Source organism: Vulpes vulpes, chromosome 3, assembly GCF_048418805.1.
Source record: "Vulpes vulpes isolate BD-2025 chromosome 3, VulVul3, whole genome shotgun sequence".
NCBI classification, from domain to species: Eukaryota; Metazoa; Chordata; class Mammalia; order Carnivora; family Canidae; genus Vulpes; species Vulpes vulpes.
In genome coordinates this window covers 26,129,183-26,156,641 of record NC_132782.1, presented here as the reverse complement: position 1 = coordinate 26,156,641, position 27,459 = coordinate 26,129,183, and the positions used below count along the sequence as shown (strand labels likewise).

Genomic DNA, 27,459 nt, shown 5'->3' with positions numbered 1-27,459 from the left:
TACCATCAAGTCCCACAGGTTGAAAGTTACTTAATTTTTTGAATTTCTTACACCTGGTTATTATATTGACCTTATTTTCCTAGTCCATTATCCTTTTATTTCCCATGTCCTTCCATTGTTTAGTAATAATGACTAGAAAAAGATAGAAAAAGACTGTTGTCTGCAAAACAAAAACAAAAACAACCCACAAGACAACTAAATATCATTATTGACCATCATCATTTTCTGGATCTGTTTTAGTGCAATTACTAATTTCCTTGCCCTGCAAGACTGGAATAATTATGCCTAGCTCAATGGAGTAGTTAATAGAAGTATTCTTATCTATAAACTGAAATCTTCCAAGAGAGATAGAGAATAAGGATAATTTTTTATTATAATCAATTACCACATTCAAAAATTTAGAGTCTTTTAAATGGAAATAGTGAAATAAATAAGGTCTCTATGATAAAATGGGGAAATACTTTATCAGGAGGCCTAGGCTAGAGATAAACATAAATGCAATATTTTAATTCTGAACTTTCAAGAAATCAAGATTAAAAAGAGAACCATGAGGGGCGCCTGAGTAGCTCAGTTGGTTAAGCGACTGACTCTTGGTTTCCGTCAAGTCATGATCTCAGGGTCCTGGGATCGAGCCCTGCACCAGGATTCCTGCTCAAAGAGAAGTCTGCTTCACCCTCTCCCCCTGCCCCTACACCCACTGGACTTCTCTATTTATATATAAAATAAATAAATAAATCTTTAAAAAAGAGAGAGAGAAACATGAATTATTTGGCATTTATTTTCTTTAAAAAAGAAAGATTTTACATAGAAACCAAGTAATATGTTTTATGGATTTTTAATATAAGGTACATTGAATCAAAAAGTTAGTGTCTGGGGTACCTGAGTGGCTCAATCAGTTAAACATCTGACTCTTGGTTTTGCTCAGGTCATGATCTCAGGGTCGTGTGATGGAGTCCTGCATCCAGCTCTGCACTCAATGTGGGGTCTGGTTGAGATTCTTTCTCCCTCTCCTTCTGCCCCTCCCACTCGTGCTCTCTCTCTCTCTCTAAAATAAATAAATTACAAAAACCTTTTAAACCAAAAAGGATTAGTGTTTTCTGTAGTGGTTTTATGAAATTGCAAATTATTTTCCAAATGACTGTTTCTTATTATTGACCTCCTTCATACAAATTAATGATATAGTCATTAAATTATTATTTTATTCAGGCATTTTTGGAGAAGTTAAAACAGTATAGTCTAGGAATGCAGCTTGCCAATGGACTAACAATAGGAAAATGAAGGGACACGATTCATAGTTATATTCTTTCTTCCCAGGACTTTGTGGATGAACCATGCATCTTCCAGTTCTGAACAGAAGTCTATGCCATTCCTACACATTAGGGTATCACACAGATTCTCTTGTCAAATGAACTAATGGAAGAGTTGTATATATTTGGTCTATGTCATTTTGGTTGCTCATCAGAAGATCCAACAAATGACTAATTAATAATATTTTTATTGATGTTATTATAAAAATGGAAATAACTTTCTTCTGCATAAGGTTTCTTAATTTTTATTAAATGATAATTCAAACAGCCTTCAGCCATTTTTGTCAATATGGTCTGCCATAGTATTTTTAAATTTAAAAAAAGGAAGCTGTGGAAATTCTGGTGATACTACATGTTCTTTCTCTCATGATTTCCATTTTATATATATAAAAAAAGAAACAAACCCATAAAAGAAATATTTTAATGACATTAGGCTTCCAGCCTGAAAATTTTGGCACATAAATGAACACAAAACAAGAATAACTCTTCTGTCATTGATGTAGTGGCATGCCAAAAAGCGTTGTTGCACATACAAAGACAATCTCTTTTAATAGGATGAAGTGAAGAGAAAGATGTCAATTATATTGACTTAGTAGGGTGCTTGTGTGTAGGCAAATTCATATTAGCATATGCCACATTGTAGATTCTCAATAAATGGTGACCATAGTTATCATTGTTGCCACAAAGACAGCCTGAAAGTAATGATACAAGGTGAACAAGTCAAAAGTAATCTCTTCCCTTATATTTAAAAAATAGTTGAAAACTGCAAGTATATGAGTCATATAAATACTTATTTTTCTTTTTTCAGGATGTACAGAAAGTCCTATCACATGGTTGGTTTGGTATATCCAGAAGCTGTCATAGTAACGTTAAAGGTGAAATAATTTCAATTATTTTAATTTTTCAAATAGTCATTTTTTTCAAATCTTATTAAAATGGCTGGGAGAAAATAAGAATGGGTCTTTGCTGCAGCTTGTGTATTGGTACATAAAAAATACTGTAGCCATTTACAACATGTCTTGTGTTCCAAGTCATGACTCATTGTAGACTTACATGAGGATTGATTTGCACTAACAAATTATATCCATGCATATGCATATGTGTGCACACACATATGTGATTTTTTTTCTTCTTCATGCTTTATTTAGGTAGATCTTGAATTCGGTGTTAAGAAGGCACTAGGACTTGTCAGAATATACATGTTTTTTGTATATATTACAGGAAAGTTGCATGCGTTAAAAAAAGATGTTCCAGGACAAAACTTATATGAAAGAAATTTGTTTAGAATTTTAGGTCTGGGAAAATATAAAAAGATAAAATTAAGAAAAGAAAAAGAAATGTGTCTCTCTTATCTCTGCTTTTCTGTGGCCAAGACCCAAATGCAGTATGAAATATGTTAGAAATAGCTGGAGTCGAAACTCTGAAGTGGTGACAGTTTTGGGTCCAGTTGTCCCACTGCTTGTGTACCCATGAGCTCTGTTCCTATTTCTAGAGGCATTTTGCAGGCTCACCATTCAACATCTCTTATTTCTTTCTATCATTTAATTTGGGTGGAGAAATTCAACTTTGTCTCCTCTAACAATTTCATGGTGGTTTTCTTATATCACCAAAGAATTTAAAGGACACTGGCAACGGACCATCCTGAGTTGCTTTATTTTTGATTTATTAAACTCCTTTTCTAGTTTAAATTTATATTGCTACTTATATTCTTTGGTTAATTTCCTTTTAAGCATCCTCTTTGCATATTTTCTCCTCTGCTGCATATTAGACTTTAATCTTATTAATTTTAGTTTTTCTTGGATACTTTTTTATATGTTTCTAAAGCTATAATAAAGACAAATATATAAGTGAGATGTCACATTATAGGATATTAATTACTCCTTGTATCTTGTGAGATTTTGATTTCCCCAACTGTGGGCAAGAATATAACTTTTTAATTTTTTTTATTTTAATAACCTTTATGTGGAAACCAACACAATATTTTAGTATGAGAGAAAGTAAACACCTTTCTAAAATACAAGATAGAAAAAAATGTAAAAACAAACAGGTGGAAGGAGGAAATATTACCATTAAGGAATATTTTTAAATAGGTCTTGCTTCCTGAGGTATTTCTTGTCTTGTTTGTTCTCAATGAAGCATCTGCACTAGTTTATAAATGTAAATCATCATTGTTGATAAAAATCCCCCACAGTGGAAAACTAACTTTTATTCAGTGGGAAACCCCTAGCAGGAACTATAAACAGCAGCTTCCTAACAATCTGAACTAATTCTTCTGTGTTAGCTTTGGAATTTGATCAAAGATTTGTTGGCCTTATTTGAGATTTACTGATGGTAAGATGCCTTCTAACGCAACCTTCAGAGATTTTAAATTCACAAGCACATAAAGCAAGTGTTTGGGGGATCAAACCAGGGCCAAATGGAAGGAATTTAACAAAGGCATACAAGCAAATAAAAAAATATCTCATTGGTGTTTTCAAGTGATTAAAAATACCATTTGAACCTGTTATTGCTATTTTCAAAAGCAGTATTTTTAAAAAAGACTGTTTGAATACTTTTTATCAGATTCTCAGTTTAGTTTCAACGTGTTACAGTACAGATAATTGGCCTCTGTAAACATTTGTTAAATGAACGAAGTTCTAAATAATCTCAGCTCCAATTAAAAATTAATGCACAGTCTTAAGGTTGCCTACCCGGTACTAAACCTGCTGTGTGTATGTAAACATACACTTTGCTAGTAGTTTCTAATAATCCTTACAATTTACTGTTGTTATTTCTTTAAATTTTTAAAATTTTAGTAATTAAAATTTTATATTAAAACCTCCTTAGTATATAGGGTTGATATCACTGTTACAAGTCCATTTTATGAACCTCTCTGCAAGGTTTCATCCTGGCCTTACCTAAAGCAAAAAGTCATGAGGTAGCTGGAATGGTTTGGCACACTTGCTCGTTGCTTTTTCTCCTCCCACTGTCAGTGGAGTTTTTCCAAGGGTATGTACTCCTTTCCCTACAGACCTGCCCACTTCCCTAAGGAATCGCCTGAAATGCTGTAATTACTTTCTTCCTCCCTCTCCTCAGTCAAAGGCCTCACTTTCTTTCCCTTTCCCTCTGTCCCTGGAGGAAAGTATAAATGAATCAGCCAAGGTTAGAGTGAGGAATAAGGTAGTCCTCTATCTTTCTAGGGTAATTGCATCTTAAAAGAAGACATAAAATATCAAAGCTTTAAATCCAAAGACTAACTCTTAGAGTAGAATTTCAAGCCATGTAGAAGGTGGTGGTTGGGAAAAAAGAAACTGGAACTACTTTCCCCTATAGCTCCATTGACATTGACATCACCTGCATATCTGTAATTCTACCTCAAAATGAAGCCCACTCTGGGAAAGTGATTTTTGGGGTGGATTTGAAGAGAGATGGAGAATGAGATCAATATTACAGTGTTATGGGGTTTATTACATCCAGTTTGATAACTCTGGGATTAAGGGGAAGATTTTAGTACTTACAGCACATGTTATGGCCTCACTTTTGTAAACCCAGGGATACTAAGTGCCTCTTGTCATCGCAGACACTGGGGAAAATATAGCCTGATGTTCTAAATTGAAATGTGTCCTGCTGAATCTACAATGCTTGATCTTTCCAAGAATTTTTTATAGAAAGAAACAACTCTATAGTATTGTCATCTAGGGGGATCCCTGGGTGGCGCAGTGGTTTGGCGCCTGCCTTTGGCCCAGGGCGCGATCCTGGAGACCCGGGATCGAGTCCCACGTCGGGCTCCTGGTGCATGGAGCCTGCTTCTCCCTCTGCCTGTGTCTCTGCCTCTCTCTCTCTCTCTGTGTGACTATCATAAATTAATAAAGAAAAAAAATATTTAAAAAAATGTTGTCATCTAAAGTATTTACTCCTTTTTTCTTCTTACAGGACGTTGATAAATGGTCTTTTGACGTATTTGCCTTAAATGAAGCAAGTGGAGAACACAGTCTGAAGTTTATGATTTATGAACTGTTTACCAGATATGATCTTATCAATCGTTTCAAGGTCAGAAATATGGAACAAAAGTAAAATGCTCCTAGAATTAGTTATCTGAGTAAGAATTAAAATGCAGAGCCATCAAGTCATCAATCAGTGCATTTCATGTTTCTAGTCGGCAGGTCCCAGGCCTAGGGGGATGAGTTCACCACGCGGTGTAGCTATTTTCCATGACCCATTGACATATTTCCACATGGATATCATGGGGCCATGGTAGCCCCATTCCAACAAGATACAACATCCCCTTGAATTACTCACAAAACAGTCATGTAGAGATTGGGAGCTGTGTTTTTGTTTTTGTTTTAATATAATCTCTGTTTCCCAAACACAGAATGAACCTTTATTGGTAGCTTTTCTTAAACTGAGATGAAAGGACTTCTAATTAATTTCATTTAAAGCCACTTAAGCAACCAGATTTTTGAGCACTCTGTAAGCTGTACCTTTCCTCATTACCAGTAGGATCATGGACTTTTTGAGCTAGAAGGTACTGGGAGATCATTTATTTTAATCCCTTGTATTACAGATAGAAAAACTAAACTTCCCAACTGTAATTGGGAACTTTACCCTTTTAATAACTAGCCTTCTGTCTTGGCTCTGGAAAATATAAATATTTAAAGACGACAGTATGGATAATATTTTTTTTTTTTATGGGTAAGATTGTTATTTCATCTATCTTAGTCAAAGACCCGGAGGTTGCAATCTTTCTCAGGATTAAAAGCTAACAAGTTAATAAAACAGTTTTTCAGAACAACCTACATTTAACCTCAAGAACCTACTGCTCACATCTGACTCATATTTGTGTCCTACCCCAAACATTGTTGTGCTCATGTTGATTTAGTGCTTCTATTTTGGTCAAAATATAATCATAATTATTACTTTTCGCAGATTCCTGTTTCTTGCCTAATTTCCTTTGCAGAAGCTTTAGAAGTTGGTTACAGCAAGTACAAAAATCCTTATCACAATTTGATTCATGCAGCTGATGTCACGCAAACTGTGCACTACATAATGCTTCATACAGGTATCATGGTAAGAAAGTTTTTGTAACTGAAGTCTGTTGGTTTGGAATAGTTTGGAATATCAAATTCCTTTCTTTTACATTGCCATTGTCCCTTTAATGCCCACTGAAGTATTGTAAGAAATGATCTTTTGGATTTATGAGGGTTAATGAGTTGTTCATAATATACATTTTCCAAAAAAATATTTTAACTCTGTGAAAAGATATCCAGAGGCAAATGCAAATATACTGCAAAATTCCCAAAATTTGAACTCTAGAATATTTTTGTTCATAACCTATTTTTCCTGTAGGGATCAGCCAAAAAAAATGACCTACATAAAAAGTCTTGGGATAAAAGTTACAGTGCTCTTTCTTCATATTATCATGTTCTCCCAAGCTGACCTCTGTGGCTTTTTCTCCTTTAGTTGCATTGCTAATCACAATCAAATCCTAGTAGGGATTTCAGAAATTATTTCTATGAATTTTCCCAAATTCTCCTTCCTCTTCTTTCCACATGAATGAATCAGTGACTAACTCAGCAATGCAATCTGGTGACAACCTGAGTAGATGTTAGGAATTCTGACACTGCCTGGAATTTCTGTAAGGTCTCAGAGTTGAGACCTTGTAAGGGTGACTCCCAGAAAGTGAAAAGGAAGGAGCAACTCTTCCTTCTAAAAATTCCACACTGAGGTAGGTTCAAAGGGTAAGGCCATGTGAGATGCCCAAATCTTGGTACCTTCTTGATTCTTTTATGCGTCAGCCTATGCTGAAGCAGTGCCATAAACTGCATGTAAATAGAATGCTCCACCAAATCCCACAATATGCACTAACTATTTTGATTTTAGAAGTCACACACATGTTCTGTTGGATCACTGGCACTCTGATCTATGTAACTAATACTCTCTGGGGCCCAGAGATCCTCAATACCTCATCTGTCCACACCAGAGACCGTTCCTAATCTGGTCCCAAGCAATGCCCCAGGGCCACAGTATGTCATCCTGAAGATCTTGAAAATATACAACAGTTGCATGATTCTTCAACTTTATCATACATAGAAAATTTTCATAATAATTTTATTTTCCCCCAAGAAACAATAGTGTGTTGTTTACTACACATACAGTCCATTTTCTGTGGTTGGTCCAATAGTGTCTCATATCATGATTGAAGAAATTACCTACTCCTCTTCATCTTTCTTTGCCTCCAAAACGTTGCACATCAACCAATGCCTTGGGCCCAGATCCCACTTCTAACCTGTGTTTCAATTATCTGTTTGTCCAAAACAAACTGCTCTAAAACTAGTGGCTTAAAACAACAACTCATCAATATCTCCCAAGGGTCTGTAGTTAGAAGGGTCCCAACTAGCAGGTTCTCACTTGAGGTTGTTGATGGGCTTACAATTAGCCAGCTTCATGGCTGAAGACATTTGGGGACATCAGCGGGCAGGACATCCATGGAGCTTCACTTACATAGCTGGCAGTTATAATGGCTAATGGCTAGCAGATCAATTTTTAATAAAGGCTTTCAATAAAGGATTTTCTTGGAGTCTTACCACCAATCCAATAGACATATACATTCTACCCCAAAATTACAAAGTAATGTAACCTGCTCTGGAGTTAAGTCCCATTTAGGGGAGAAAGAAATCTCAAAAATTTAACTGATGAAATAGCATGGCCCCCTTGTGGCCTTGTAGAAGGCTGAATGAACTGTGTGTGTTGTCACCCTCAGGGCTTGTTTTTCTATTGTAAGATACATGTACGGGCATCACAGACTTACGGTGTAACTGTGCCCCTCGGCTGAGATCAGATGCAATCATGGCGGGACTTCCTTGGTCCTGGGTTGAAGCTTACTCACTCATCTTCCCAGGAGTCTGGTTTGACAGGTAAAGGGAAGTAGAAGTTAACAATAATAAGTAGAAAATAAGGGCAGCCCGGGTGGCTCAGCGGTTTAGCACCACCTTCAGCCTAGGGCGTGATCCTGGAGACCCGGGATCGAGTCCCGCATCAGGCCCGCATCAGGCTCCCTGCATGGAGCCTGCTTCTCCCTCTGCCTGTGTCTCTGCCTCTCTCTCTCTCTCTCTCTCTATGTCTCTCATAAATAAATAAATAAAATCTTAAAAAAAAGTAGAAAATCAAGCATTCAAAGCCATAGCTTTAAGAATGATAAGCTTTTAGAAAGTAGTTACATAGCCTTCTTTATAACTATTTCTAGCACGTGAGCACACACACACACACACACAGAAATTCTTTTAAAGTTCCTTTGGTTTTATAAGACTTGACTTTCACAGCTATTTCTTGAACTCTTTGCCTCCTGATAGCCACAAATGCTGTTACACTTGAAAAAAGCCGCTTCCACATCTTCCTGGTGCGAGCTACTTGCTCTTTCCTTTCTAAGGCCTTGCTCCCGAATCCAATAGTGAGATGGTTTTCATTTTAAGTGTGGCATGTCCTCTTTCCTAAATTCTGTGGCTTTGAAAAAGTTAACTGAGAAATGAAATATTTAAGTGCCGCTCTGAAAAGTAATGCCTCCTTCAGGATAATCAAATATCTACTTTAATTATGAAATGCAATGAGGAGATATGTACCATTTTATGAGGGGTGGTAATAAAAATTCCATCATTTAGAAATATGTTTCTGCTTAAGTAAATTTTTTTTTTGCCGTCAGTGTAAAGACAGACAAATAAAAGCCTATTTCAGCTTCAGAACTTCTCTTATGAAGTTGACATCGAAGAGATGAGGGTTGCTGTATTATTGGTAAAAGGAGAAATTCATATCCACCGTGTGACTTGCCTCCAGCTTGTGAGGAGGACTCTTTCCCGGGAATAACAAGCCATCCTAACTTCTCTGGAAAACTAGGGAAATCTGGCCTGGCCTGGCCTGACTGCTAGAAAGTTGACATTAGTAAAGATCACATAGTCCGTAACTTACCAATCATAAGCATAACTTCACTCTACTTTAGCAGGTTCCATGGGGGGGACTGGTTTCTAACTGATTCATCCTTCAGCAACGTGTCAGTGGGCTCTTTACTCATCTATTAATGTGGCCTTTACAAAAAATTCTCTAGTGGAAGACTGTCATTGTCCCACATCAGGAAAATATATTTAAACTACAGGGAGTAATGAGAAATTTTATGATAGATGGTAAGAAGAAAGGCAAAATGAATTATGAATTTATTGACGATGTTGCCAAAACTAAATTACACAGCCAGCTTGGTAGCTTTAGGGAAGTTATTTTAACAAGCTTTACTTCAGATGAAAAAAGCAGTGGTAGGTTAGTATTAATTTCCCCACAGATGAATGTGTTGGTTCTTTGAAACCACAAAAATGTATTATAGAAATATTCATTTAGCTGAAACCCCTCGGATTTGATAACAGGGAAGACTGGATCACTGGCTTTCGTGTTTTAGTTGATGCCCTGTCATTTCACGACGGTCTTATCCGTGTGACATTTATGGAGTAGTCCGGTGGCAGCCCCAAACTGTGACTAATGCAGCCTGCCACCTGCAAAATGTGCTGAGGAGCAGTGCCTGAAAGGGACTGTGATGGAGCTCTTGCCCTTCAGTCTGTTAATGTCACACGGATGCCCTCAGCCTGGGACTAGACTGCAGAGGAAACTTGATCCCAGTCTGTCTCTCTCTCTGTCCTTTGACACTTAATTAACTTGTAGCCCTGTGCCAAGGTGACAGTGGTGTGTGGTACCTCAATCCATTTGCTAAGGAGCAAATTGCTTCACCAGATGCTACGAAGCCACCTCCAAATGTCTCTCCGAATTTGAAATCATCCTAGGGCCTTGGTAAGGGAACACTTGTGTTTAAGGGCTCCTGGCACTGTGTTCTAATATCAGGAGTAGAAGAAAAAAATGATGACGTGAGATCTATTTCCTTTGGAAATTGTAAGTCTACTGACTATACCCAGAAATAGCCTCCCACGCTCTGGAATGACTCAGGTTTTCTCCAATCAATCTGCAGAGAATATGCCAATATGTTTCTATTCTACAAACTATGTGGAAATTCTGGTCTTGCAAATGGCTTTCCAGACAACAATGTTTAGAAGGGTGGAAAGAGTGCAGGCTTTCCAGGCAGTCAGACATAGGGTTGAAACTCTGCTCTACCATGACCTAGCTCACTCGCTCTCTACCTTGGTTTTCTTGTCATTAATATGTAGTTAATAATACTGACCACCATGTAGGATGACAGTGAAGAGTCAATGATACCATATATGGATGCACCTACCCTAGTTCCTGAAACATAACAGGCATGAACAGACATCTTAATTATTAACTTATTTTTATTCTATATTATTTTATATGTATTATATATTAATATTATTATAACACTTTCTACACTGGATAAGTTATAGCAAACTATGTCATCCTGTTCAAAGGGATAGAGAAAAAGGTGTCCAACCCTACAATTTAGCTAAAAGAGTTGTTAATTATGCTGTTTTAGACACACGAGGAACTAATAGGTCAATGTTGTTTTCTGACCTGAAACTCTCCCAACATTATATACGCACATACACTTTCTCTCTCTCTCTCTCTCTCTCTCTCTCTCTCTCTCACTGAATAATTCAGATATGAAAATTTACATCATAAGTCTTAAAGGCTCTACCCATCAATATACCAAGTTAAATCATCTAGAAATTCTGCTTCTGAAACCTTAGAAAACTGTGTTCTGCATATTGTCTCCCTCAAGTACTGGATGCTGTTGTCATCAGTAGAGAGAATACTGTGGTTGCCGGAGGGAGGAGAAACACTGGAAGCAGATTTTGGGTTGCACTCCTGCTCTGCCTCTTGATAATTATGTGACCTTTGGCAGGTTGATTCAATTCTTTAGGATTCAGCTTTGTTATCTGCCAAGTAAAGATAAAAACATTTACCCCGTAAGTGGAAAATAGGGGGTTATACAAACGAACAGCAACCATGCTCACTAACATGTTCAGTCCGGGTCAGCTTCTTCTCCTTTCTTTCCGCCAGTCCTTGTACAAACTACCTATGGCAGCCAGCAGGTCCCTCTGATGTAATTCGAGGACCGCTCACTTTAGGGTTAGTGTGCCTGGGTGTCTCTCTAGACAAAATGCAAACTGCAGTTCAGATGAAGAACAGTGTCTGCACTGATCATGACTCCTCATTTTAACCCTTTATGTCACCCATGAGGAATCAGAAGTAGATGACGTACTGACCACTGTGCTATCTGGGAAGAGGAACAGGGCTCAGCCTTGTTCTCTCTGGCGTGTTCTCATGATTCACACAAAATCCATGAATGTAAACATCCATTTTCTGAGTTAGAATTCTCTATTTGACACTCATGTAAAACGAGTAAACAACCAAGGAACTAAAAATCAGCCCCAAATTCTACTTTCACTAATACGAAATAGATGTGCTTTTAGAATTCGGTGTGAGAGGTCAACATTTTACTCTCTTCAGACTATTTTATAATTTAAGCTTAATTCCTAGGGCTCTCGTGTGGCAATATATAAGTGGGATTCATGGAGGAAGTGGTATTTATGGGAAACAGAGAATAATGAGACTAAAAACAGGAAATAAGTATAATCAGTTTTGACAGCTAAGAAGATACTTGTAAATACTTATGAGATAATCTATTATTAAAATCCATCTCTGTTGCCCTAATTTTTTTTTAGAATTGCAACTTCATATTCTATGTTATTGCAGATATTGAATGTTGCAGGGATTTTTTAAATCACAGTGAAATCTCTAAATCTTAAATATAATCAATAGGAAATACATACGGGGCACTGTGTGGCACAGTCTGTGAAGTGTCCAACTCGTGGTTTTGGCTCAAGTCATAATCTCAGGGTCCTGGGGTTGAGCCCTACTTTGAGGTCCATGCTTAGTATGGAGTCTGCTTAAGATTCTCTTCTCCCTCTGCCCCATCCCTAAATGGACTCTCTCTCCAATAAATAAAATCTTTAGAAAAAATAGGAAATATGTAAGAAAACTGGTGACTTGTTTCTAGGATCAATTTTTTTTATATAAAACAATGAGTCTCTGGGGGTACAAAACCTGGTTTGACTTTAATTGCTATTCATTTCATGGTGTTTAATTCCCAGTCTCACTGGGGACATTGGAGGCTCAGTCCCACTTTAGTCTATAATACAGGCCATTCTTCCTTTAAATGACTCACAATTAAATGCACCCATAAACACAAAATAGCTAGTTATATCAACTCCCATTGGTTCTGAAAATCATTTCTTCTCAGTCTTCCAGCTGTGAGACATTTATTCTTGAATTGCAATCACTAAAGATATGTTAGCTCACTATTATTTTCCAGACTCAGTGCCTTCTACAGTGCACTTAAGGTAATAAGTTCAGTAAAATGACATTTTTTTCTGTATTTACTGTATGACAAGATTTGTGAAAGGCACGCCGAATACATTAACTTAAAAACTTCTTTTAAAATTCCACAGGGAATGATCACAAATTCTTTCATGGGAACTTGTGGCTGAGAGGGTAAATAACTTATTTGCCTAAGGATCAACAAAGATTTAAAACCAGAATTGTCTGATTATCCATGGTAGAGATTATTTACTACTCCGTACTACTTCCTCCTAAAGCAAACCCAGTGAAATTCAAGTCAGCAGACAAATGTTAAGTTCCGACTATGTGCTGATGACCATGATAGGTTATGTGAAGAGGAGCAAAGATTAATAAGATAATGGCTTCGTCAATTATGAAATTTAACAGTTGTTGCCTCTCATTTTTGACTCATTGGACCTACTACAGTGGCTCCCTCTTGCATTTCATACAAAATCCAAATTCATCAGCTTTAATCAAAGTAGTCTATCAACTCTTCCCATAATCTGATCTGCACTCTCTTTCCACTCTCATTCCTCTCGATTCTCTAAAACAACTGTACTATTGGCAGCTCAACTTCCATATTGGCCTCTATAGTATCATTCTGCATTTGCTCTTACTATTTAGAATCTCTCTGTTCCTAATACTGCACACAGAATGGGCAATCTAATCTTTGCTCATTCTTCCAAGATCCCTGCCACCAAATAGACATTCTATCTGCCCTTCAGTTGTACCTTGTGTGACCTTTTATGAAGTATGCATGTAGTTTACATTATATTTTTCTGTTGCTTTGTATGAGTTCATTGTTTAAATACATGGAAATGAGACTCCTAAGAGCAAGCTCTGTATCATTTGAATCCTCCATTTCCCACCATCAAGTACCACCTACTTGTACTTCTATCTAATAGAACTTTCTGTGAGATGGAAATACTGCATCTGCATGGTTTCATATGGTAACTACTTGCTATATGTGACTATTGAACAGTTGAAATGTAGCTTCTGTGCCTGGGAAAATGAACTCAATCTTACTTAATTTTATTTATTTTCAATTTAAGTGGTCACGTGGTTACCATAATGGACAGTATAACAAAACTGTTATGCAAAATTGCGGTGATGAATAAACTACCAAATTACCTAAGTAGACTTAAAATAGAGAAAATTTGTTAAACCATCTAATTGATAACAGAAAGATCAATGGATATGAAGCAAGTGGTCTGGATTTTATATGAAAACACTTGTTCTATCTTTATTATTAAGTTTACTTGCAGGGATGCCTGGTGGCTCAGTGGTTGAGCGTCTGCCTTTGGCTCAGAGTGTGATCCCAAGATCTGGGATCGAGTCCCGCATGGGGCTGTCTGCGGGGAGCCTGCTTCTCCCTCTGCCTATGTCTCTGCCTCTCTCTCTGAGTGTCTCCCATGAGTAAATAAATAAATAAATCTTTAAAAAAAAGTTTAATTGCACAGTTTATGTGTGTTATGAAGAAGAAATTTGGTAAAGTCTTAGAAACTCTTACAAATATTTAAATATAAAAGTGAAGTTCAGTTCTCTAACGAGCAAAGTGAGTATTTGCAACTCTTAGGTGTAAAATTTTCTCATAGAAGAGTTTTCTACAAAAGTCTAGCTAGAGACATCTTAATGGTATATGGACCCTTATGCCAAAAATTATTAAAATTACTGAGCTGTAATTGATTTTATGAGAGCCCAAATTCATAAGTCTGTGAATTCAAAATTCCACTCAGGGCTTACCTTTTAAATCATAGAAAATTAGTCCTTTTCTGATTGGCAAGGAACATTATAATGTCTGTATTTTGAATTTACAAGCCATGAAACAATCACTGATCTCATGAAACATTCATTATGCACAATCAATGGATGTGAAATGGGAAGAAAAAATGTATTTAAAAATCAATAAAAATATGGGGCACCTGGGGTGGCTCAGTGGGTGAGTATTTGCCTTTGGCTCAGGTCATGATCCCAGGGTCGTGGGATTGAGTCCCACATTGTGCTCCCTGCCGGGATCCTGTTTCTCCCTCTGCCTGTGTCTCTGCCTCTCTCTGTTTGTCTTTCATGAATAAGTAAATAAAATCTTAAAAAATAATCATTAAAATAAAATCAATAAAAATAATTTAATGTATTTATATGATTATTTATACTGGGTGCACTGGAAATCTCTTGTAGAAATACAAAATGGCTTCTGCTTTCTAAATATGATAGTATCTTTCTTTAATTTACTAGCACTGGCTCACTGAACTGGAAATTTTAGCAATGGTCTTTGCCGCTGCCATTCATGATTATGAGCATACAGGAACCACAAACAACTTTCATATTCAGACAAGGTAAGCTATATAAAATACTAACTTTTCTAAGCTAAAACTTGAAATCTATTTTTCTACATATTACGTATTTTTAAGAAAATTTAAAAATAACTGTGAAGATGTCTAATAACAATTTTAATGGATTCTAGAAAAATTTCTTAAGCTACAATCAATTATTTATCAAGAAAATTCTATGAGCATTTGGTGACATATTTAGCAATTTAAAGAATGTAAAAATGTGTCAGATATTTCTCTCTGCCCAGAACATAAGTTTGAACCAGCACACAAGTCAGACATCTACTGACTGAGATGAATCTTACAACATATTATTTAAAGCATCAGTTTAGTATCATTATGTATTTGAAAGTAATAAAATTGTGCTACTGGGAAAAAAATCAAAGAAACTTTATTTCCAAGTTAGTGTGAAGTGCTAAATTGAAAATAATTAGAAAATGAGGTTTGTTTTTTGTTTTTTTTTAAATGATGGTAATAATGGCAGGTATTAGAATCCAAATACCAGACTGGAGATGTATCTGTCTGCTAGGGCTCTTTTCCCAAAATCACAGATGAGTGGTGTAAATAACAGAAATGTTCTCACAGTTCTGAAGTCTAGAAGTCCAAGAAGTGTCAGCAGGTTTGGTTCCTGCAGAGGGCCACCTTCTCACTGTCTTCACATGGCCTTTTCCCTGTAGGTACACATTCCTGGTATTGCTCCCTCTTCTTAAGAGAACATCAGCCATATTGGATTAGGCTACACCCTTATGACCTTGTTTAACTTTAATTACCTCTTTTAAAAGCCATATCTCCAAATACGGTCATCTTCGAAGGTACAAGGCATGAGGACCTCAACATATGAATTTTGGGGAGACATAATTCATTTCATAAGAGAAAGCTGCTCTGTGCTCTTTTTGGTTGCACAGAGATCTCAGGGCCTGGGAGGCAGAATGTGTCTGGGACTCATCATGATCTGACTTTCTATACATAGGATCCTGGCATTTCTCTCAGTCTTTCACGAGTCAGAGATGCTTGAGATGGAGATGTAAGTTTCTCTGGATGTAATGTTTCTCTGGAGCTACTGTAGAACTCTCTAGTCCTATTAAGAGAAAACTAATTTTTTTCTTTTTTTAATTACTAGACTTCATTTCTTAGAGAAGTTTTAGATTTATAGAAAAACTGAACATGAAGTACATAGTTCCCATGTTCTTTCTTTCCCCACCCCTACAGTTGCCCCTGTTAACATCTTGCATCAGTATGGTTACCTTTGTTATAATTAATGAACCACTATTGACACATTATTAACTAAAGCCCATCTACACATGAGGGTCTAGTCTTTGTGGTACACATTGCATGGATTTTATAAATGTATAATGCCATATATCCACCGTTATATATCATACATAATAGGTTCACTTCCCTAAAATCCCCTGTGCTTCACGTGTTCATCCCTTCCTCCCTCCCCACCCCTTTACACCTGACAACCACTGGTCTTGTTAGTGTCTTTTGTTTTACCTTTTCTAAAATGTCATATAGTTGAAATTATACAATAGGAAGCCTTCTCAGACTGGCTCCTTTCACTTAATAATATGCATTTAAGGTTCCTTGATGTCTTTTCATGGCTTGATAGCTCATTCGTTTTCATTGGTGAATGTATTCCATTGTATGGAAGGGACAGAGTTTGTTTCCTTGTTCATGTATGAAGGATATCTTAGTTACTTCAAATTTTGGAATAAAGGTTACGAATAAAGGGGCTAGAAACATTCATGTGCAGGTTTTCGTATGGTCTGTTCATTTGCTTTTTAATAGCAATGTTTCCAACAACTGATTTTGCAGCTGTGGGAAAATACTTTACATTTTAAAATGTGGGGCACGTAAGAATATTTTATTAAAAGATTAGACGTTTTTAGAGCTTTTAGTGACTGAAGTGACAGAGAGCCACATTATGTATGGATCATCTAGTCAAGACCTCACAGCCTAAGTAGAGAAAACAAAGACCTCAAGAGGCGAAACAACCTCTCTGTATGCACACAGCCAGCTGATGGCAGTGCAGAATTGAGAAGCTGAGAAGAGGGACAGTCTCAATCCAGTCTGCTCATACAACTCTAACCTCATGACCAAGGCAGATGCTGGAGAGTTCTAGTCTTCTATAGCCTGAAATGGGATGGGCTTAGATAATATGGCCCCTTGATGGAGACAGAAGAAGAGTTGAAATTCCAGCAGTGAAGTATTGAGGAAGGCATCTGTCTGTCCTGGAGTTCCCAAGATTGACAGACCATGAAGGGAAAAGGCAGACCTGGAGGTCTGGTCATGTGGAAGGGAATGTTATTAGCCTATACATTTGGAGAGTAGAGGGACTTGTTCCACTTTTTGTGTCAAACATTGTAGCAAAGGTAGACCGTATAGATCAATTTTGCTTGTTGGAGACTCTTCTACATCCACTGAATCCATACTGAGTGAGATTTTAATTAAAGACTGCTCATTACCGAGCTGGGCCCTGTATAGGACAACAGTTTTAGGAGGTGGAGAGGGGAGCAAGTGATTTGGAACCAAAGAACACTTCTTGTTGTTTCTACTTTGCAAAGTGAAGGCAATGGACTGGCCTTCTCCTGCAGTGAAGGAGAAGGAAATGGAGAAAAAAGGGAAAGGTGGAAGAAGAGAAAGTAAAGGAGGAGGAGAGGAAAGAGGAAGAATTCATTTCTCCCCCAATTTTACATTAAGAAACTGTGTATAGAAAGTGAAGAAAAAGTCTAGTATTTTATTTATTTTCTTCTAAATTGCCTACCAGGATCAACTTAAAGGATTAATTATACAAGAATTTGAAAATTCTGTGAACAAAAATGTTGTACTGACCACAAATGTAAGAATGTAATGTGCTTTTAAAACTCTATCACCTTTACATTTTGTCCAAGAAAAAAATTAGGTCTTATGTTACTAGTATCAAAAATTCTATTGTATGTTTTGTTATTTGCTGTTTCTGGGATTTAGAATGCCTTTCTAATGTGGGAGACTATATACTGGAGAATGCAGACTAAAAAAATAATTTAGAACCCAGTGCAATGCTAGATTGCAGTTTAATACAGATATTATAATTTATGAAATCCTTGAAAGTGTAAATAAATGGAAATATTTTTTTGTGAAAAGACTGAGCTACGTGTTACCATGGATACTGAATGTTGGTTTGAGTTTTATTCTTTTCTTAGCAGTCAAAGACCATCTCGAACATTAAGACCATGCTATATTCTCAGAATCTTATTGGATTTATGAAACAAAATCATAATAGTTGGCTACAATTAAATCTGGTTCCAAGAGATGCATCTTTGCTGGCTGCTGATAGTAAAAGACAGTGATACTTGTAGCCATGTCATGTGATTATGCTGCCATGGGTGGATTTGAGGCCATATGAAACAAATGATATGTGATTTTCAAATTAGTTTTTCCACAATATGAATGAACTTCTGGAGATACTTGAGCAAGATATGTTCAGTTCTCTCTTAAGACAAGGTTTGCAGGTGTACTTTTCTGTAAACTGAGTTATGATTATTGGTTAAAGAATTTTTAGGTCATGGTTGAGGTTAAAAGAAAATCTATTTTGGAATTATATACCGTTAGCTAACTACATATGTTTTTCTGCTTTTATGATAGTTCTAGAAACAAAAGATGAAGTAATTGTTCTGTCTGCTAGGTCATTTTCCCTATGTTGGATGAACAATAAAGTTCGGATTATTTGGTAGATTATTAGATACAGATCTAAAATAGGTTGCTTGCAACAGAAAGCGGATTTCTTTGGCTCTTTCTTTTATTTATCCTTGCCTATTCTTTGGTAAAACATTCAGAGTAAAGTCAGTTCTATAACTAGTGCCACTGACTGTAAAGCCCTAAAACAGAACCTCTTCACAAGGTGGTTTTAGTGCTGACAGAGTATACATCTACCACAAGGAAGGAATAATGAAGAGTCTAGACATTGGGGCAAGTGGAAGCAAAGTTGCACAGGTTTTAACTTGACTTTCCTTTTGCTATTTTTGCAGTCTACCTCCAACCTGGCAACTTACATGGGTAGATTTATCATTATAATACATTAAACATAAAGATCCTGCTTCCATTCCACACTTGCAAAATCATCTGGTCCTAAAACGACAGAGGAAGAAGCCAGGGCTCCATTATACACATCTGAGAATGCTTGGCATAGTTCATACTTTATGCTAGAATACCAAGTTCAACAATACTACTTGAAATAGTTTATTTGATCAAATGATGTGAAAATATGGACAGGTGAAAAACAAAATCTTCTCTTGACGAATCCATCACTTTAAAATATAATGTTCATTATAAATTGGTGGTAAAACACATATTTTAAATTTTGTGGGTTTTTTTTAAGGTTTTCTGAGTTAATTTAATGCTGCAAGATCTAAATATTCAAATTGAATCATAGCATTATAAGGGAGAAAAAAACCCTAAAATCATAAATAGATTAAATGATTTTCATCATTCCCTCCACCCTCCATTGAAAGTAATTTTAGTCCAAGGGAATAAGAAATAGTTGGTAATCAGCTATCTGGATGGGTTGATTCATCCACAGAGGGGTTGATTCATTCAGTAATTGAATGAGGGTATCAGGTAATTTTGTTTTCTCTGTTGGGCATATCTAGATTATCTCACAGTTACTGGGATTACAAATTATAAGGAAAAGGCCTAAGTATATTCAAACTATGATACTGAAAAGGAAACTAAACACTATGACCAAATGGGATTTATCCCCAAGGTCAACATTCAAAATCAATTAAGGAAATCATCATATTGACATGCTAAGGAAGAAAAAAAACACACGATCATATAAAAATGCAGAAAAGACATTTGACAAAATTTAACACCGTTCATGATAAAAATGTTCAGCAAACTAAGAATAAAGGAGACCTTTCTCAACTTGATAAAGATCTATGAAAAACTGACAACTAGCATCACCCTGAACAGTGAGAAACTTGAGGCTTTTCCACTAACGTCAGGAACAAGGCAAGGATGTTCTCTCTCACCACGTTTTTATTTTAACATCATAGTGAAAGTCTTAGTGCAATAAGACAAGGAAAGGAAATAAAAGGTGTAGAGATTGGGAAAGAAAGCATAAAACTGTCTTTGTTCACAGGTTATCTGATAGTCTATATAAAAAATCCAAAAGAATTGACAAAAAGCTTCTAGAACTAATAAGCAACTATATAGCAAGTTTGCAGGCTATAAGGTTAGCACACAAAATTTAGTCACTTTCGTATATGCCAGTAAGGGACAAGTAGAATTTGAAATTAAAATCACAATGTCATTTACATTAGCATCAAAAAAACTGAGAAGCTTAGGTATAAATCTAACAAAATATGTATGAGATGTTTATCGGGAATACTATAAAAATCTGATGATGGAATTCAAAGAACTAAATCAATGGAGGGATATTCTATGTTCATGGTAGGGAGATTGAGTATTGTCAATATGTTCAGTTCTTTTTAACTTGATCTACAGATTCAGTGCCACCCCAGTCAAACTCCCAGCAAATTATTTTTTGGATATTGACAAGTGGATTTAAAATTTACATGGAAAGGCAAAAGAGCCGGAACAGCCAACACATTACAGAAAGAGAAGAACAGAGTTGGAGAATTGATACTAACTTCTAGACTCAGTATAAAGCTACAGTAGTCAAGATAATGTGGTATTAGTAAAAGAATAGGCAAATAGATCAATGGAACAGAGCCCAGAAATAGACACATAAAAAATATACTCAACTGATCTTTGATAAAGGTGCAAAGGCAATGCAATAGACCAAAGATAATCTAGTTTCTTCAACAAATGGATTTGAAACTACTGAATATGAAAAAAAAAAAAATCTAGACACAGACCTTATTCTCCTCACAAAAACTCAAAATGGATAGACCTAAATATAAAATGCAAAACTGTGGCGGCCCGGGTGGCTCAGCGGTTTAGCGCTGCCTTCAGCCCAGGGCCTGGTACTGGAGACCCGGGATCGAGTCCCACGTTGGGCTTCCTGCATGGAGCCTGCTTCTCCCTCTGCCTCTCTCTCTCTCTCACTCTCTCTCTCTCTCTCTGTCTCTCATTAATAAATGAGTAAAATCTTAAATAAAATAAAATAAAATAAAATGCGAAACTATCAAACTCCTAGAAATTAACCTAAGAGAAAACCTAGATGATCTTGAATGTGGCAATGACTTCTTAGATACAACACTAAAGGAAAAATTCACAAAAAAATAATTGATAAGCTGGATTTCATTAAAATTAAAAATTTATGCTCTACAAAAGACAGTATCAGGACAATGAGTCCATCCACAAGATGGGAGAAAATATTTGCAGAAGATCTATCTGATAAGGGACTGTTATGCAAAATATACAAAAAGCTCTTTAATCTCCACAATAATAAGTGACCCCACTTAAAAATGTGCCTCAACAGACACTTCACCACTGAAGATATACAGATTTCATATAGCATATGAAATAATGTTCCACATTATATATCTTCAGGGAAATGCACATTAAAACAATGAGATACCACTACACATCTATTAGAATGGCTAAGACACCAATTGTTGATGAGGATGTGTAGCCATTGAAACTCTCCTGCATTGTAATGGGGATGCAAAATGGTACAGCCATTTAGAAAGACAGTTGGGCAGTTTCTCGGAAAACTAAACATACTCTTACCATACAGTCCAGCAATTGCATGTCTTGCTATTTATCTAAAGGAGCTGAAAAATTATGTCCACACAAAAACCTGAATATGGATATCTGTAGCAGCTTTATTTGTAATGGCCAAAACACGGAAGCAACTGAGGTGTCCTTCAGTAGGTGAAAGGGCAAATTGTGAGAGAGACAGACAATAGAATATTACTCAGTGTTCAAAAGAATTGAGCTATTGAGCCATAAAAACGCATGGAGGAATCTTACGTGCATATTAGTAAGTGTAAGAAGTCAGTCTGAAAGGGTTACACACTATATGATTTTAAATATATGATGTTCTGCAAAAGCTGAAACTATGGAGACAAAAAGTAGTGGTTGCCAGGGGTTACAGGCATGGGAGGGATGAACAGACAGCACAGATTTATGTGGCAGTGAAAATATTCTGTGTAATGCCATAATGGTGGGTGCATAATGGTGGGTGCATAATGGTGGGTGCGTAATGGTGGGTGTGTAATGGTGGGTGCATAATGGTGGGTGCATAATGGTGGGTGCATAATGGCAGTGCTAATGTCATTTGTACATTTGCCTGATTTCAAGAATATGCACAGAGTGTCCAAGAATGAATCCTAATGGAAACTATGGACTTTGGGTGATAATGATGTTCAATGTACACCTATAAATTATAACCAAGTACTACCCTAGTGGGAGATGTCAGTAATGAGGGGGGCAGTTTTACATGTCTGGGGTGAGGGCGTACATGGCAAATTTCTGTACTTTCCTGTCAGTTTTGCTGTGAACTACAACTGTGCTAAAAAAAAAATGTCTATTTTTAAGTTATCATATGGTTAAAAAAAAAGACACTAAGTACTTCCATAAATGTAGGTGTTCAACTATAAAATTCTTATTGATAAGATGTCTTGTGACATGAATATTTTTAGTAAATACTCGTGAAGTCTAAAGAAATCCTCTACTGGACATTGTGTTTTTAATTCTTAGGTCAGATGTTGCCCTTTTGTATAATGATCGCTCTGTCCTAGAGAATCACCATGTGAGTGCAGCTTATCGACTTATGCAAGAAGAAGAAATGAATGTTTTGATAAATTTATCCAAAGATGACTGGAGGTGAGTTTCAAAGGAAGCCTGGAGGAAATTCAATTTTGGGGTAAAAGTTAAATTATGTAATTTAAAGTGAAGAAAACAGAAGAAAGTCAATCCCTTACTCACATTATAAAAATTCCCCTTGACTGGATGATTCTGAGGATTAGTACCTAGAAGATGTTCAGGAGCCAGGCTCGGCTGGTTGGAGTTGAGCTATTTCCCAGGCTAATTCCACATCTGTATACATCATAGCCAGTCCATAAGACTGCACACCGCACAATGAATACTTAGGGTACATAATGATGTGCTCTCGGGAATGGAGCTCTGCTTAATTGTACCAATATGTGCTCCTAAAAAATTCAAAATCTTAGTGAATATGGATTCCTTCATATATTACTTTTCTCTATGTGGAATTTAGCTTTTTTTTTTTTTTTTTGGAATTTAGCTTTTTTAAAAAAAATTTTAAAAATTCACTGTTGGAGGAAAAAAATTACAAATATGCTAAAATGACCCAGAAGCAGAGGGAAATCTTAACTTGTTTCTCCAAGGCATCTGTCTGCCTAAAAAAAAAAAAAAAAAAAAAAAAAAAAAATCATGGATTGATGATACTTATTGTCATGTAGAGGGAAATAACAAGATGTACCCCTACCACTTAGCATAACTTCCTTCTTGATCCTTTGGTCATCATCAGCTGGTTCATCTGATGAAAAAAATCTGGCCTGCCAGATTTAGCAAATAAAAATAAGGGATCTCCAGTTAAGTATGGATTTCTGATAAACATAGAAATTTTTAGTGCAAATATATCTACATATCCCTACTAGTCAATGAGACCTACTTATACTTAAAAAATATATATATCCCTATCTTTAACAAAGATTTTGTTAAAAGTTAGGTAATGAGCCAGAAAGTTTCCTACTTAAATATCAGGGGGTTTTCATTTTTTTTCCTTAAATTGAGGTAGAAGAAAAGATGTGCCTTAGGATCAAGAACTGCCTGAAAATAAATGAAGAATAAAGAATAAATAGTTAATTCAAGGTTTAAATCAAGCTCTAATTTCTGATGGTTACTTGTCCCAGTACTCAAGCTTTCTGGTTTTTCAAGGCCATTTTTGAAGCTGTGTAAAAAATATGGGCTCCCTGTTGCAACTGTGGAAGCAGATCTAATGTCAGTGGAAGGAAGCACTTAGTTTTGGGAAGCTGGTTTGGGCCTTTCATTTTATTCTGCAAGAAATGATATCCCAGTTGGGTTTCCAGCTAAGAAAGCGAGCATCTAATTGCAAAAGAATTTTAAAGCTACGGCTACTGGGCTACGTAGAGAATAGAAGGGCAAAGGTAGGAGTAGGGAGATAAGTTTGGAAGCATTTCCTATGGTTCAAAAGATGATTATTTACATTTTGAGTATTAATTTTTCACCAGTGATTAGTATTCCCAGAGGTAACATTTATATTACTAATTTTTATGGATATTCCTTTCAGTTAACCTCTTTCCTTCTCAAAGTTGATTCTGCTGCTATTTCAATGTGATTTTTTTCCTACTACCTTTTTGTTCTTTAACATCTTTACTAATAATTTATTCCTGTAATATTTTATAGATTTTAAGATTTGTAAGATTTTATAGATTTCTGTACAGTAACTTCTCAGAATCATCCTAATTGTATGTTTTTATAGAATTGTTTTTAACAAATACTATACTACCATATAGATTGTAGAATTTAATTGATCCAATATTGTTTCTAAAAAGCTACCAAAGATGCATTTGCTAGTATCAACTTGATAATATTTTACCACAAATTAAAATATGAATAGCTTTTTAAAGACTTGTTGGTTGTCTGTTTGCATACCTATTTATTTCTTAATGTAACTTAAACAATAAATGCAACAATTAAAAATTTTGATAAGGAAGACTCATAAATAAGTAACATTTCCCTTATGCACTATTTTGCTTAGTTTATTGATACATTATTAGTTGATTATTGATAATATCTAGCATTTACTCATCACTTATTTGGAAAGTACAATGCACCAATTTTATAGATTTCATAACACTTTCATCTCATTTTTCCTTAGTTAGAATGAATATTTTGATTCAGTTGCTATTGTAATATGGGTCTCTTCATAATTCCAGAGAAAAAATGTAATTAAGAATAATTTTATTAACTATCTTTAGTTTCCTTTCCTTTAATATTTGGGTAAAAGTATTCTGTATGCAAGCTATCCAGTATCGTCAACAGTAACCGGAGCATTGATATCTCACGGTGCCCATCTAAAAATTCAGTTGAATTGAGCACTCATAATTTTCAGCAAGCACCTCTAATATGTGATTGTTTTAAAAACAAATCATTCAATCATACAAACTTTAGGTTAAATATCTTTGACACAAGGTTATAATTCAACTTGACCACATACCTTTTATTTAGCTTACTCTATTAGCCATGCCACAGAATGAAATATGAAATATGAATGAAAATATGAATGAAAATGAATGATTTCCAGTGTAAGTGACCTTTTTATCCTTCCGTAGTGAGCAAGCAATGAATTGTAGAACATGCAAGCCTTTGCTGAGCTAATTTCCTACATAGTGTGAGAATGAGTTATTCATGCACAAGTTTTGTGATATGGTCCCTGTATTTATAGCTCAGATTAAAATTTGATTAAAATTTCAATAGTACCAATAGCACCAATAGCTCTGTCTACAATAGATTATAGAGTCAGGGTACCAAAAGCTGAAATAGGGAATCCCCACTCCCTTTAGCATCTTGGCTTCCTTGGGGGTCTTATGATGTAAGTGGTACAAGTGTCAGCTTTAAGGAGTGTGAACTCTTGGGGTTGAATCTTATCTCTGCCATCTACCTGTGTGACTGGGCAAAACTCTTATCCCCTCTAGTGTGCAATAATAATAATACCTCATCATTTAAAGCACGTAGGACACTGCTTGGACTGGATAAATCCTGAATGAATAGTGGTGGTTTTAATAATAGCAGATACTGCATTTATTTTTAATTAAAAAATTATTTTTTTCTATCCCTTCAGATAGAAAAACAGTATTTGGGAATTATGGGTAGGCGAGGGTTGTGAATGTGTGTGGGGAAAGCATCCAGTTCTTTAAGGAGACATGTTAAACAGCATCATTCACAGATCACTCTCCTGGCAACTTCCTAAAGCCATAAGAATTAAAGGGTGAAATAAAGTCAACGTTTATGAGCTCTTTTACATTTAAAGTAGCATCTTTTGTGCTCATATCCATTAAGAAAAATAAAATTTAATTAGCAATATTTAAGGAAATGTTTTACTTGGGAATCATCAAGGGCCAAATGAACATTTCTTCTTTTGATGACTCCACAGGGATCTTCGGAACCTAGTGATTGAAATGGTTTTATCTACAGACATGTCAGGTCACTTCCAGCAAATTAAAAATATAAGAAACAGTTTGCAGCAGCCTGAAGGGTAGGTTATTTTCTTCTGTCATGTTAAAGTTCCATGGGCTTAGACTCAGAAAAGACTGTAATTGGTTACTTTGTTCTGATCATTTGAACATGTCCTTGGTTTGACAGGATTGACAAAGCCAAAACTATGTCCCTGATTCTTCATGCAGCAGACATCAGCCACCCGGCCAAGTCCTGGCAGCTGCACTACCGGTGGACCATGGCCCTGATGGAGGAGTTTTTCCTACAGGTGCCTCTTTCACAATATGTACAAATGTTTTTGGAAATAGTGACTATGCATATTGGCATACTTTCTATACAGAATCCAGGACTTGTGACTTACTCTTATCAACTGGCCACAACACATTCTTTAGACTTTAAGCAGAATTTATTAATCTTTCAGATAAATGTATTTCATAATCCTGTGTGGCACAATATATGTTTTGAAGAGAGTCAAGTCTTGGATCTCAGATGCCACCGAAGGAAGGAAGGAAGGAAGGAAGGAAGGAAGGAAGGAAGGGAGGGAGGGAGGAAGGAATGGAGGGGGGGGGAGGGAGGGAGGAAGGAGGGAAGAAAGAAAGAAGAAAAAATTAGCATCATTGTCTACTGTTAAGAGGTAAAGTGCTAGAGATAGCAAATATCTTTTTTTTTCTTTTTTAAAGTTATTTAAAAGATTTTACTTATCCATTCATGAGAGACACAGAGAGAGAGGCAGAGACACAGGCAGAGGGAGAAGCAGGCTCCATCCAGGGAGCTGTATGTGGGACTCCATCCAGGGACCCTGAGATCACAACCAGAACCAAAGGCAGACACTCCCTCAACCACTGAGCCACCCAGGCACCCAGCAGATACCTTTCATCATAAATGGGAAAGGAGAGGATATATAGCACTGCTGTATACACCTTGTTGGTTAAAATTTAGTTATATATGCATTGTTGCAAGGGAGGCTGAGAAATGTAGTTTTTTGTTAGATGGGTACATGCCTGAGTAAAAACTAAATTATTATATGAAAAAGCAAGCTTGGACATGGGGAATGGCTAGCGGTCTCTACCACAAGTGTATTTTTTAAAAATAGTATCCCTGTTCTGTTTCCACTCCCACCTGAGGTACCACAATACAATTATGTTAATTACCCAGAATTAGTATCAGTTCCCAAAGTTAAAGGCTCAGTTTTCCCTAAGAGTGGCTTCACTTCAAGATGCCAACCTCAAGAGGGGCCCTAGGACATCAGCCCTTCTGACCACTGGTTATAAATTCAAGGTTTCCCTTGACCTTCCTCAAGTTTGATAATTTGTTACAGTGACTCAACTCCAGAAAGCCCTATACTTCTG

The 27,459-nt window shown here is 36.2% G+C and overlaps 1 protein-coding gene across 9 annotated transcripts in view; it reads left to right on the top strand.

Annotated features, from left to right (window-relative positions):
* PDE1A (phosphodiesterase 1A) overlaps nucleotides 1-27,459 on the top strand; it is a 322,617-nt gene that overhangs the window by 250,193 nt on the left and 44,965 nt on the right. For all 9 annotated transcript variants that reach the window (XM_072752106.1, XM_072752103.1, XM_026018380.2 and 6 more), the window contains 7 exons: nucleotides 2,116-2,182; nucleotides 5,220-5,336; nucleotides 6,213-6,353; nucleotides 14,865-14,965; nucleotides 22,607-22,732; nucleotides 26,049-26,150; nucleotides 26,258-26,378. In XM_072752106.1, coding sequence (XP_072608207.1) covers nucleotides 2,116-2,182; nucleotides 5,220-5,336; nucleotides 6,213-6,353; nucleotides 14,865-14,965; nucleotides 22,607-22,732; nucleotides 26,049-26,150; nucleotides 26,258-26,378 — 775 coding nt within the window. The remainder of the gene's footprint in view (nucleotides 1-2,115; nucleotides 2,183-5,219; nucleotides 5,337-6,212; nucleotides 6,354-14,864; nucleotides 14,966-22,606; nucleotides 22,733-26,048; nucleotides 26,151-26,257; nucleotides 26,379-27,459) is intronic.